The sequence below is a fragment of the Cystoisospora suis genome (genome assembly GCF_002600585.1).
Source record: "Cystoisospora suis strain Wien I chromosome Unknown contig_14, whole genome shotgun sequence".
NCBI lineage: Eukaryota > Apicomplexa > Conoidasida > Eucoccidiorida > Sarcocystidae > Cystoisospora > Cystoisospora suis.
The window spans coordinates 1-13,112 of NW_027152816.1; the positions used below are offsets into that span (position 1 = coordinate 1).

Here is a 13,112-nt window from a genome sequence, read left to right on the forward strand (position 1 = left end):
TTTGACGGTTGCTCTGGCCCGTCGGTTCCGGTGGGGTCTCGAGAACTCGCCGCTTTTCATGACAGGCCATTTCTCGTCTCTCCGATTCTTTTCCATGCTGCATGGGCTGTTTCTTTCCTAGTGCCACTTTGTATTGCAGGTCCCTTCTCCCTCTCTTGTTTTTTCTCGCTTGTCTGGTCTCTTTCCCTTGAATCTGATTCTTAACTCTCGAAAGAGAATGAGAAGTCTTCATGAAAGAGATATACACACGCTGGCACACACTGGGTGTACAGACAGAAAGTCAATGATTCGGGTGTATGGACACCTGAGAGGCTAGCCTCCACTACTACTGTTTCTTTTCTGGTTAACAAATGCTCCAACCAAAGAAAGCTTCAGAACAACACTCTTCCTTTTTCATGTCTTTTTCATACTCACGACAAAGCCTGACTTGCTTCTCCTCACCTACGGCCTGGAAGTCTCCTCATTTCAAGTCTTGCGGTGGCATTCTTCCTTACGTTTCTTGTGTTGGCCTTCTGGTGTATATACAGCTGACTGGATTACTGTCTCTGGTCGCGGAACGAATACATTCCCGTGTTCGTAGGAAGAGGCCAAGACATGAGGCCGCAGTAAGTAAGAGAAAGGAAGGAGTTTTCTCATGCTGATACTCAAGTCGCCTCCTCCGTCAATACACCACACCCTGGCAAACTTTTCGAAACATCTTCGGTCTCAGTGACTTTTTCTTTTCTTTCTTTTAGCGTATATCCATAAAGTTCTTGCCGAGCGTCCTCCTCGGCATTGAAGAGAAGTGAGGCCAAGAGAATGTCGAAGAGATAGAACAATAAGCACAGGTAGAAGGGTTGAGGTTTTTCTATTTGTGAATCGTCTTCTTCAGAATCATGTAGCGATTGTCTGTCATCCTCGGCTTATATTCGGTTTGTCCCCTCTGTCAATACAATCCAAGACAACATGGAAGAGCCCGTCGACAAAGAAGCATCAGGGAAGGAGAGCTCCGTAACACAGAAAGACACCTCTTCTTCTCCTTCTCAAAGTTCTTCGACTGATTGTTCTTCTTTTTCTTCCCGTCTTCCTTCATCCCTTCCTTCTTCTGACTCCTCTTCTCTCTCGTCTTCTCTTCTTGCAAGTCTAGGTGTCCGTTCTATTTTTGCTTCGACCGTCGAGCAGAAAGTTCAAGAGGAATTAGAGAAGGAGGAAGAACGTGCGAAGCAACAACAACTGAAGAAAACAGTCCACCCAGCAGGCAGAAGTCGGTCTCGGCCTGGTGGGGTGTCTAGACACCCTGAGACTGAGGCAAGGAATGATCGAAATGTCTCTTTCGCGAAACAACACGCTTTGGAGAAGATAGATGAAACAAGTCATACACAAGATGAAGAGGGGAAGATACCATCTCTTCCTGACTCAGGTGTATATACACCTGAAGGCAGAAGAGAAGAATGTCAAGGCTTAGATGCACTAGTCGAAGGCTTTGCTTCACGTCTAAGACAGCCGAAAGGAGAGAAAACCAAGAAAGATGAAAGGCATGCGTCATTCCCTCTGCTTCAATCTTCTTCCTTCGATGATAAGAAGCCGCCTTCGAGGCAACATGCTTTGTATACATCACAGAGGCAAGATGAACAATACAAGGAAGGACAGAGAGAGACACCGGGAGAAGACCAGGTTGAAGCTAGTCCGAAGATCACGGAAGAAAGGAAGAATCTTCTGTTGTCTTCTTCCTCTTCTTCTCTTGATGGAGATCTCCCACTAGAGACACAGGCGAGACGGCAGCCTAGAACAGTAGAAGAAGAAGAGAGGGAAGAAGAAGAAGAAGAGAGAGAAGAAGACGAAGAAGAAGAAGTAGATCATGAGGATGAAGAATGGGTGCCAGATGAACCTCGAGATAAATCAACTTCTTCACATCATCGACAACAATATCACCCTTCTTCTTCTTCTCAGAGATTTTCAGGTCGAGCTGCTTTGACAGATGGAAAGAAACCTCCCCGTCAAGCACAACCTTTTCTTCCTCCAGAAACGAAAAGGCAGAAAACCTGTCTTTCTTCTTCTTCTTCGTCCTCTTCTGCGTCAGCTAGCCTATCTAGAAGGGCCGCGAGAGAAGCAGATCATGTGCCTGAAGGTGTAAGAGAAGATATAGAAGGAAGAAAAGAGGAGAGAAGCGAAGAGGAAGGAATCTCTCCCGACGTCTCTCACTCCGACGAGGAAGAAGGATACAGCCAGGAGGAAGAAGAAGACGAGGAAGATCTCACATCCCTAGATGAAGAAGAAGATGAAGAGTTCTCTATACAGGAAGAGGAAGATGACAAAGAACCTTCGCGAGGTCGACGGAGACGTCACTATCGCAAGAAGAGAGAAGATGAAGAAACGCCAGGACATTGTTCTCGCTCTTCTTCTTCTTCGTCGTCTTTGCATCGAGGAAAAAAGAAGAAGAAGAAGAAGTGCAGGCTTCCCATCTCCCTATCTTTGATTGACGATGATACCTCTATCTTTGACTATGACAGGAGATTGAAAAGATCTCTTCCTTCCACGAAGAAGAAGAAGCTCGCTTTCAGATCAGATCCACGAAAACGAGAAGAGGAAGACGAGAGCGAGGAAGAAGAAGAAGAACCACAAGAGGAAGAAGAAGATGACGAAGATGTAGATATCTCTTCTTATGAAGAGAATAGGAGTCATGCAGGCTCGAGTGATGCGAGAGACACTGAGAAAGGTTCTTCTCCCTCTTCTTCTTTTCTTTCGTCTTCGTTGTCGTCTTATCCCTTTCGGATCCCTAAGTCTATATGGGATAGCCTCTATACCTATCAACGTGAAGGTGTATGCTGGCTGAAGAATCTCTTAAAGAAAAGCTCGGGGGGAATTCTTGCGGACGAAATGGGCCTAGGAAAAACAATCCAAACTGTTGCCTTCATATCGGCTCTCCACCATTCCAAACTTCTCCACGTAAGGAAAAAGAAGAACGACACTTTCTTTCTCACTCTTTCTTTCTCACTCTTTCTTTCTTTCTCACTCTTTCTTTCTTTCTCACTCTTTCTTTCTCACTCTTTCTTTCTTTCTCACTCTTTCTTTCTTTCTTTCTTTCTTTCTCCTTCTGCTCCGATGGTGTATAGACAGCTGACAGAACCCTTTCCGCCCTTTTCCTGACTTTGTAGACACCTTGTTTCATTTCTCTTTTTCTTTGCTTGTCTACTACCGCATGGTGACGTATCACTCTCCGAGTCTTCTTTTTAGGTTGTCTCCTTCTCCTTCCTTCTCACGAACACGTGTTTCTCTTTCGGGTCTCTTTAAACATGCATGTGTGTACATCTATATACAGCTCTATGTATGTATACGTATGTATGAGTATGTATGTATGAATATGCATGTATATGTAGATATGTATGTATGAATATGTATCTTTGTACTGTGTGTTTATGAAGTTACGGAAGGGAAGTGTCTTTTTCCTCTGCCTCTCGTGTCTTCAAGACTGCATGCAATTCCTTCCTTCTTTCTTCTTCTCTTTCTCCTCCTCCTGGTCTCCCGGTTTTCTCTTTCTGCTCCACTCCATCTAATCTTCTCAATGCCTTAGTCTCTCCTGCGATGCAGAAGAAAAGCTAGAAGAATACGATTGGCTCGCGCTATACAAGAAAAGCCGAAAATCGTTGTGCTTACTGACAGAGTGGCGTAACTTCTACTTCTCTTTCTCGCTCTGTCTAGATCTTCGTATAGGCTTGTCCGTAGATAGAAGCATGTATGTTCTTCACATATATATACTTGTATCTCTACCTATCTATCTATCTATCTATCTATCTTTAATCTATCTGTCTTTAATCTATCTATCTATCTATCTTTAATCTATCATTCCTACTGATATATGCTTGTGTGTAGTCTCTTTAAACGAGTCGATCTTCCATCACTCTTAGTAGCCCCTCCATCTGTTGAGTTGTGGCTGGCTGGAAGATACACATGCATTTCTCAGTCTTCATCTATCCTTTTTGTTTCGAAAATCGAGGATAGATGTACACACCTCGTGATTTCGCCCTGCTGTATGGTGTACGTACACATCAGGCTCCCTGGGAGTTTGAACGTCACGCCTTAATGCATCGAGTTCGAAGTCTTCGTCACCAAGAAGACATAGATACTACAGATCTAACTTCTTCTTTCTCCTCAGGGTCTCTTCAAAGAAGAGAGGGAGAAGGAAGAGGAAATAAGCAAACAAGAGAAGACGGCGGGGGAGTTTTGATTGTCTGTCCGGCAACTGTTCTGCGTCAGTGGAGTCGCGAATTCCACCTCTGGTATCCCCCGATGAGAGTTTGTCTATTTCATCTAAAGGTAAGGAAAAAAGAAGAAAAAAACCAAGAATAGAAAGAAGAAGAAGAAGATTCACAGGTCGTAAGAAGGAGAACAAGGAGAGAGAGGAAGAAGAACAAGGAGATGAATGAAGAGAGCGAACGGAGGAGAGAGAGGGAGATGATTTGAACTGTCGTCTCGGTTGATGTGTGTAAAGAGAGATAGAGAAAAAGACAGACAGTTACACATCTTCTCTCGTACAGATCTATCTACCTCTACACGTCTGTGTATATCTAGATATGTGTGTATCTGTTTGTTCATAGCTGCTACCCGTGTCTACGAAGAGATTTCACGTTGTCTAGTGGACTAACGGCTACAGACTTCGCCTAAAAGGAAAGATCTGTCAAACGTCTCTATCAACAAGAAGGCAAGGCCGGTGTGTAGATACGTGTTTAGGGTGTTCATACACCGATGTCTTCAAGATCTCTTTTTCCAAGTGTGCAATAAGGATTAGGAAGAAGAAGGAAATTTCTGACTCCACTAGACTCCTAGGGAAAACGAGAGGAAGGGCTGCTCTCATGTGAACAAAAGTCTCACCTCTCTTTTCAGATGTCTAGCAAGAAACTTCACATACATTTTCATCAATACATGGATATCTATCTATCTTTACTCTATCTATCTATCTATCTCTTGTGTGCTTTCTCCTAGAGTTATGACCGTCTTGAGGAAGCCGCGAGAGTTGCTGAGGAGAGCCATGGAGTTCTTTTGACGACCTACGAGACCCTCCGTTTGCACCTTGTAAGGAGTAGATCCAAAGCAGAAGATGATCGTTTATTTCGCTTTCCTTCTTTGGTCTTCTTGAAAGAGATAGATATGACATAGATTACTTCCTCATGAGTTCTTTGCTAGGTTCATTTGCCACTATAATCTTCTCCCATTTTCTCTTCTCTTACTTCTAGTCTATAAACGAGAAGATGGAACACTCGACGTAGACCAATTCTTTTTCTTTGATCAACCTGGAGGCACATTTCAGATTTCTGCTGGAAATCGGAGAATGCTTTCTTCTGCTTTTTTCCTCTTTTAGAGAAGATGATTTGGGTGTATCTACACTGAACTCCTGATGCATCCGTGCATGCGCGGGCAGGCAGGGGTATTTCGCATTCGCTTGGCTTGACACTACGAGATGGAATACCATCTATCTATCTTAATCTATCTATCTATCTTTAATCTATCTACCTCTAATCTATCTATCTATCTTTAATCTGTCTTCTACCTATGTGCTTGCTTTTCGTTCTCTTTCTTTCTTTGGAGATACTTGCCTAGTCCAATTTTTGTGTGTGGATGTATGTCTGTCTGCATGCATCTAGAAACTTCTCTTGAAATTTGTATGGAAGGTTGTCATCCTTGATGAGGGACAGAAGATCCGAAATCCTCATGCCTCCATCACACTCGCAGTTAAGCATGTAAGAACTTCACTTAAAATCTATCTCCACATATATGCCCATATTCACGTAACTATGGATACATCCCTTGTATACAGCTATATATACATGTGAATCTTCATACGTAGACTCTCATGTGAATAGGGACATGTGGATATACATATATCCACATATACGTATATGTGTATAGGTGCACCCCTGGAAGGAGTTCGTATGTGTATTTTTCTTGTGTACTTTGTCTTTTTCCTGTGTTTGCCGAGACATGTAGAAAGACAGTCAAGACGACTTTCCATATATAGACCTCTCCTCTCTCTCTCGTTATCTATACGTATATACGTATATCTGTATGGACATAGATATATAAAGTGCGCGTGTAGAGGTTGAGTCGAGTTAAGCTGTCTTCTTCTTCTTTTTCTTCTCCTTCTGACTTTGCAGTGCCGTCCATAACTTCTTCTTGAATGGGTTCTTCTCCCCTCTTGGTATCCTTCTCTGTTCGTCTCTGTATCTCCACACTTCACTCTTCTTTAAGTTGTGTGCTGCATGCATGTATTCGAATATCTATTGCACTTCCCCTCACATGAATGTGCACCCGTACATATCACATCAGTCTACACAGACATCTCACTATATACATCTGTATATATATGTACATGTGTATGTATCTGCATATACATAACTGCGTGGGGACTGGCATAAAGACATCTGTCATGTGGAGAGTCATATTGACTGGCATACAGATAGCTTTTTACCTGCACATCCAGAAACCCCTGCTTCTTCGTCTTCCTTCCTTCGTGTTCTTCTTGCCATATACATCTATCTTCTTTCGTTCTTTCGTTCTTTCTTTCGTTCTTTCTTTCACAGTTTCCTACACCTCATCGGTTGCTTTTGTCAGCCACCCCGATACAGAATAATCTTCAGGAATTTTGGTCTCTCCTTGACTTCGCCGCTCCTGGCCGTCTCGGTACTCTCCCTGTCTTCACTGAACAGATCGCCGATCCTATTACGATGGTAGGGGTGTACATACACCGGAACTTTCTCTTCTTTGCCATCTGTTGAATGATAGCTCTTTCTACTTCCCCGTCTAAACACGAGGTAGTTCCGAGGGTGTAGCTAGATGTGTATGAAATAAGTCTTTGAGAAGACACAGAGAGAAGGCAAATTTACGGTAGCAGTTCTTTCTTCAAGGAGGTATGGTAAGAGCTTACAAGGGGGTATCGGGGCTCTAGCCTCTTCCTTTTTTGTTTCTTTAGCTTTCCCTGCGGAGCTAGAGAAGCAAAGAGAGAGAGGTAGACACGTAGGCGGATACTCACGCGTGCATACATACATCTAGACGATACGTAGCAACTTTTGGCGAAGCAGAGAAGTGTCTTTTTTCTTTCTTTTGTTTCTTGTAGGGCGGTTATGCCAATGTTTCTCGAGATCGTGTAGAGACAGCATATCGATGCGCATGCGTTCTCCGTAAAATTGCTCTTCCACTGGTATTGCGAAGATCGAAAAAAGAACTTCAGGAATCCGTTCAGCTCCCTGAGAAGGCTGAAGAGGTTCGTCGGGGAAGGAAGAGGCTTAGAACCCCACGCGAAATCGAAGAGCAGCGGATTACACAGATAACATGACTTACACAAAACATGTCATGGCTGTCTTCTCTCCGGGTGTATATACACCGGCTTTTCCTCCCCGCCTTCTATACACAGGGTAGACAGGTACATCTGGTGACAGATATCTTCCTTCGCATAACTACATACATTTCGAACCGGCGAGGCTTATATCTATCATATACATGTACGAAACCTTGATAAGGTTCGCTAAGAAGATCGGCTTGTAGAGATATCCAGGTAGCCAGACATATACACCGCAAATATGTGGATATCTACGGAGCTTTTTCAAGAGGTTTCCATTCGTTCTAACTTGTCATTTGGATGTATCTAAGAAGGGGGAGAGAAAGAGTATCTTTTTGTCTTGAGGAAAAACGAGAACTCATCGACCATCCTTAGTCATTGAAGACCTTCTTTTCCTTTCCTCAGGACTTACTATGATAGAAAGACTTCTTCTCTGTCTAAAGCCATCCACTCTGAGACGTCATTCACTTTCTCACTCTTTCTTTCTTTCTTTCTTTCCCACTCTTTCTTTCTTTCTTTCTTTCCCACTCTTTCTTTCTTTCTTTCCCACTCTTTCTTTCTTTCTTTCTTTCTCACTCTTTCTTGCTTTCTTTCTCACTCTTTCATTAGGTGTTGCTATGTCATATGAGCCCGGAGCAGTATGAGTTGTATGTGGAGTTTCTCGAGACACAGAAAGCGAAGTTTGCTAAGCTAGCCGATATCGATGACGGGGACGACCTCGATAAGGACAGAGAGAGAAGAAAAAGAAGAAGACGAACAACGGAGGATGAGGAGAAAGAAGAGAGAAGAAGGTTAAGAATTCTCTTCACCCTCACTATCTTGCGTAAGATAGCCAACCATCCGGATCTTCTTGTCCTACAAGAAAAGGATCGATTGATAGACTACGGCAACCCTGCTAGGTATGTCTTTTTCTTTCTCATATCTATTCTTTCTCCTCAAAAACGCATCTGTCTCAGTCACTCACTAGCTAGCTAGCTAGTAGACATGTACTACAGGAGTATATGTCAGTTAATTGTCTCGTGCATGCATACATGGTAGCTTCCTCCTTTCCGTCCACATCTTCCATACATCTCCAAGCACCCGCTATTCTCAAAGGCTTTTCCCTCACCTTCCTCTTAAGACGTGTTTCTCTTCTCTCTTCATCTCTCTTTTCTCTTTCTGTATCAACCTCTCAGCCACCCCGCCTTCTGTCTACGGTGACTCGTTTTTCTGCCTTCTCCTTCAACCCTCTTCCTCTTGTCCGGTGTTCTTCTTCTCTTCCTCTTCCTCCTCATTGTCGACGCCGTCTTTCTTATACCTCTGTTTTCATTTACTTCAGCGTCTTAGGTCTTTCTTTCTTTCTCACTCTTTCTTTCTTTCTCACTCTTTCTTTCTTTCTTTCTTCATTGGTCTCGGCACTTTCGCCTGTGGTTCACCTGCTATCGATGGCTTTTTCTTGTGAATTTTTGCTTTGCATGCATTTAGATCGGGTAAATTGCTTGTCTTGCGTGAAATCCTAAAGGTATGGAAAGGCGAAGGAAGACGAGTTCTTCTCTTCGCCCAGACAATTCAAATGCTCGATATTCTTCAGCTGTTTCTAAACAAACTCTCAGATGAAGTTGACAATACACAAGAGGAGCAGGAGAAGAAGGAGAAGGAGGACAGAGGAGAGAGAGAGATGGATCATGGAGTCAGGGAAGCTGAAAGAAAGAAGAGAAACACATCAAAAAGAAAAGCTTCTTATTCCTATCTCCGACTGGATGGAAGGGTCCCGGTAACCTCCCGTCATCGTGTCATAGAAACCTTCCAGAAAGATCCTGTAAGTCAAGCAGACTCTAGAGATATCTCTCAATCCTCGGCCTCTCAGAAAGATTCCCCAAGTTTAGCAAAGTACAAAGACACCTCTCAATCTTTCTGCTTCTCTTTTCTTCTTCTTCTCCACGTTACTGCAGATGGATGGAACTACGTCGTTTTCTTCTTCTCCTCTCTTTATCTTCTCTGCGAGGCTAAGATTCTATATAGGCGGCTATGAATATCTATGCTTCTATAGCACTTGGCAGATCTCTCTTGTTGTCTTTGTGCGTTTTGACTAGTTCGATATATGATATGCAGTTCTCCTTTTCTATCTACTTCTTTCATTCTCTCGAATAGAACCTCGCTCCCCTTTCTCTCTTCTATCACGTAGAGTCAGTTGCTGTATGATAGCTACCGGCTCATCGTGTGCCTCTCCTCCTCCTCCTCGTCTTCGTCCTCCTCCCTCTCATTATCATGTTCACCTTCCTTGCGCGTTTCTTCAGCTTTCCTTTCTTTCCTTTTTTCATCTCTATAAGGGTTTCTCTCTTTTTCATCTCTTTGTCACTCTTTCTTTCTTTCTTTCTTTCTCTTTTTTCTTAGGAGATTTTCGTTCTTCTTTTGACTACGCGTGTGGGAGGCGTGGGTTTGAATCTCACAGCCGCTGATCGAGTGGTAATTGTCGACCCTGACTGGAATCCCATGACTGATATGCAAGTAAACTAAGCCACTTGCAATCTGTCTTCATCCTCTCTTCTCCTTTCTCTCTCTTTTCTCCCTTCTCTCTCTCTTTTCAAACGCATCATAGACATACACAAGGATCCAGTTATTTGTCCGTTCATCCTCTTGAAGAATTTGTCTGTCTACCAGCGTTATCTATCTATCTATCTATATTTAATCTATCTATCTTTAATCTATCTATCTATCTCTCGTACGTTTCATGGAGGACCTTCGATTCTACCTCTTATCTAGTAGAGTGAGAACGTTTCTTTTCACCGAGAGAGCCGACCATTCCTATCAGATAGAGAAGAACGTCACATCTCTCCATCTGCTCTTTCGTTTCTTTTCTTCGGCCTTTAGGCTCGAGAGAGAAGCTGGCGAATAGGACAGAAGAAGAACGTGTGTATCTATCGTCTTATCACAGTCGGGAGCGTGGAAGAAAGAATCTATCAGAGACAGATCTTCAAATTCTTTCTTAGCCAGAAAGTGTTTCATGATCCTCGTCAAAGAAAATTTTTCAAACGAAACGACTTGCATGTAAGGAAAATACACAAAGCCCTGTGGGTCTCTCAAAAGAAAGACAGAGAAGAAAGAAATCTCCAAGTTAGAAGGAGGAAAAAGAAGAAGAAGAGTTGTATGGAGTGACGTGTCTTCTTCTGAAAGAGGTCTAGTCGATCTAGGTTTGGTTTGTCTTGCAACTGTCTCCTGAGGGAATAGAGTGAACGGAAAAAAAGAAGGGGGAGTCCAGAGAAAGAAGAAGATTAGGGCTAGGTGGAAAGAATACAACGAAAGATCCATTTCTCTTCCTTCATATGTAGATAGACCGATAGGTGGATGGAGGATATGTTGATATACACACATAGAAAGAGATGTAGGTGTGAATCGTGTTCCGTTGGATATTTCGATGTGTATATGTCTAGTCGTATGTCTGTCGTTCTTGTGTGGAGACATGTATGTGTGTCTTTCTCTTCAACTTCTTTCGCTACTCTCTCTCTTCGTCATCCGCAGATACTCCTACGAATGGAGGGTCAAAATTCTCATGTACAGAGAAACACGAGCACGTGCACATACTTAGCAAAATTCATCTGTCTATCTCTCTTCAATCTATCTATTTCTCTACCTATCTACTGGTCTGTAATCTGTCTATTCATACATGCAGGAGAATCTTCCTACAGATCTGTGTATGCGTCCGGGGAAACGTGACAGAATCTTTTTCTTATAGATGTCTGTATATATATATATATATATATGTATATATGTATGTCGAGAATCCATACCTTTGTATAGTAAACAGGTGTAGAGGCGATATCTCCCAAGGGGCCTCTTCAAAGTTCTGTATGTGCCCCTATTAGTCCATGTGAATCTCCGGCCCTTCCCTTTTTGACCGCTAGGCAGAATCTTTCCTTCGAACCTCTCTCTTTATACGTAGATGCATGCGGCCGTATATACATATACATATATATATCTGTGTACTCCCCTCTACCCCGGAGAACACACGCCTGTAGAGGTATCTCCATGTTTATCTATGTGAATAGACTCTTCGTATGTAACGACAGAGAAAGCCGTCGAAATCTATGAAGTAGAAACCGTTAGGGTTCTGTCTTCTCGCCTTCTTCTCGCCTTCTTCTTCTTGCTTGCAGGAACTGCTTGATCCTCCTCCACCCCCCCCAGGGTATAGCCAGCATGTTACCAAGTCACACAACAGATCAAAGTAAGCAGAAGAGTAAGAATCAAAATAGAAGAAGAAGAAGCAAAGAGGTGTCCGAGTTCTCTACATGCCCACATATACCTGAAGAGCGATTGAGAGGAAAGGAGAGGACATGTCTACACTTTGCATGCACTTCGGACCCTCAGATTTCATGAGAGAAAGAAACGAACTTCTTTTCAGTCGCCTATTGCCATTCGTCAAGGAAGTGTCATTTCTGATGCATGAGCTCTTTCGCAAAGGATAGCAGATCTCTCTCTCTCTCTCTCTATATATATATATATATGGCCAGGGTGACACATATAAGTATGTGCGTATGTTGAAGTGTATATACCTTGTGCGTGTTGCAGAGAGAGATGTACGACACCGGGATACCGCAGTAGCAAGGCTCTTCCTACATGCGCACATAGATTTCAGATACTCCCCCCCGGGCAGGCTTATAGATCTGTCTATATACCTTAAGACTTCATGTGTCTACATGCATGCTGTACAGATATACCTTCACATGTTACCTACAGATACCTCCTACCTAGGTATGTGCCTGGCTGCACGTTTGGGCGCTGTCTCTTCTCATGTATTGCTTCCCTTAGCCGTGGAGAAAAAGCGACTTAGGGTTACACAGTAATGCGCGCATGCAGTTAGTTCTCTTTATTGTGCATACACATTCTTATATCGATCCGTATGTTGTAGATAAGCCTCGTTTGTTCGTTTGGTCTCGGATTTTCTCTGTCTCTTGTTCTCCAGCTATAAGGAGAAGATCCGTGAAGGAATAGGAAAGGAACAAGAGGAGACTACGGGCGATAAGTCTTTTTCCATGCATGCGAAGGACGCTTGTCGAAAAGAAGATCGACACGCAGGAAAGACGAGGAGAGAAGACAGGAGAGTTGAAGAAGATTCTTCGAGAACATCAAAAGAGGGAGAGACAAAAGAGAAAGAGAAAGAAGAAGAAGAAAAGATGAGCGAAGAGGATATATATATGAATGAGACCATCCGTGCATGCAGACAAGCTATCGCTGCAGGGGTAGATACAGGCCTCCGGTCTACAAGAAAGACACTCTTGGAAGGAGGCTCAACGAAGAAGAGTAGAAGAGAACATGAAGAAGGAGATAAAAAAGAGGAAGAAGAAAAGAACGAAGTTGAAGATTTATCAAGGGAGAATAATCTAATCATACAAACACTTCTCGATGCTAAAGGAATTCAAGTACGCTTTCAAGAGAAATCCACACAAAAGAGACGCCGATCCATTGTTAGTCGTAGACTTTTCTCTCTCTTTGTTTCTTGGGATGAGGTGTATGTACACTCCAAGAGGTAGCTCTTGCGGTTGATTTTTTTCCGAGGGCTGATAGTGCTTTCGAGATGAATCTTTCTTCACTTCTTCTGTAGACCAGTAGCCACATGGGACTCTCTCTGGTCTTCTTTTCTTCTTCGTCGCTTTCTTTTTCTTTCTCTGCTTTTCTTCTTCTTCTGTTAGGCGTCTTTGGTGCATGGGAATTTCGAACAGCCTTTGCTTGATCCCTCCATTGTCGATGCCCAAAGCAGAGACATAGGTAAGAACATGCAAAGAACTATCTATGCTTGCAGACATCTATCTATACCTATATATATATA

The 13,112-nt window shown here is 43.0% G+C and overlaps 1 protein-coding gene across 1 annotated transcript in view; it reads left to right on the forward strand.

The window, feature by feature from the left end:
* Positions 1–39: 39 nt before the first annotated feature.
* Positions 40–13,112, forward strand: part of CSUI_000018 (swi2 snf2-containing protein rad26) — an 18,245-nt gene continuing 5,172 nt past the window's right edge. Inside the window, exons 1-13 of the mRNA XM_068060253.1 lie at positions 40–2,925; positions 4,030–4,293; positions 4,960–5,049; positions 5,619–5,714; positions 6,555–6,701; positions 7,088–7,234; positions 7,919–8,208; positions 8,774–9,107; positions 9,683–9,796; positions 10,160–10,336; positions 11,440–11,510; positions 12,249–12,705; positions 12,976–13,051. Of these exons, the coding sequence (XP_067927769.1) occupies positions 946–2,925; positions 4,030–4,293; positions 4,960–5,049; positions 5,619–5,714; positions 6,555–6,701; positions 7,088–7,234; positions 7,919–8,208; positions 8,774–9,107; positions 9,683–9,796; positions 10,160–10,336; positions 11,440–11,510; positions 12,249–12,705; positions 12,976–13,051 (4,243 nt within the window). The 5' untranslated portion in view covers positions 40–945. The remainder of the gene's footprint in view (positions 2,926–4,029; positions 4,294–4,959; positions 5,050–5,618; positions 5,715–6,554; positions 6,702–7,087; positions 7,235–7,918; positions 8,209–8,773; positions 9,108–9,682; positions 9,797–10,159; positions 10,337–11,439; positions 11,511–12,248; positions 12,706–12,975; positions 13,052–13,112) is intronic.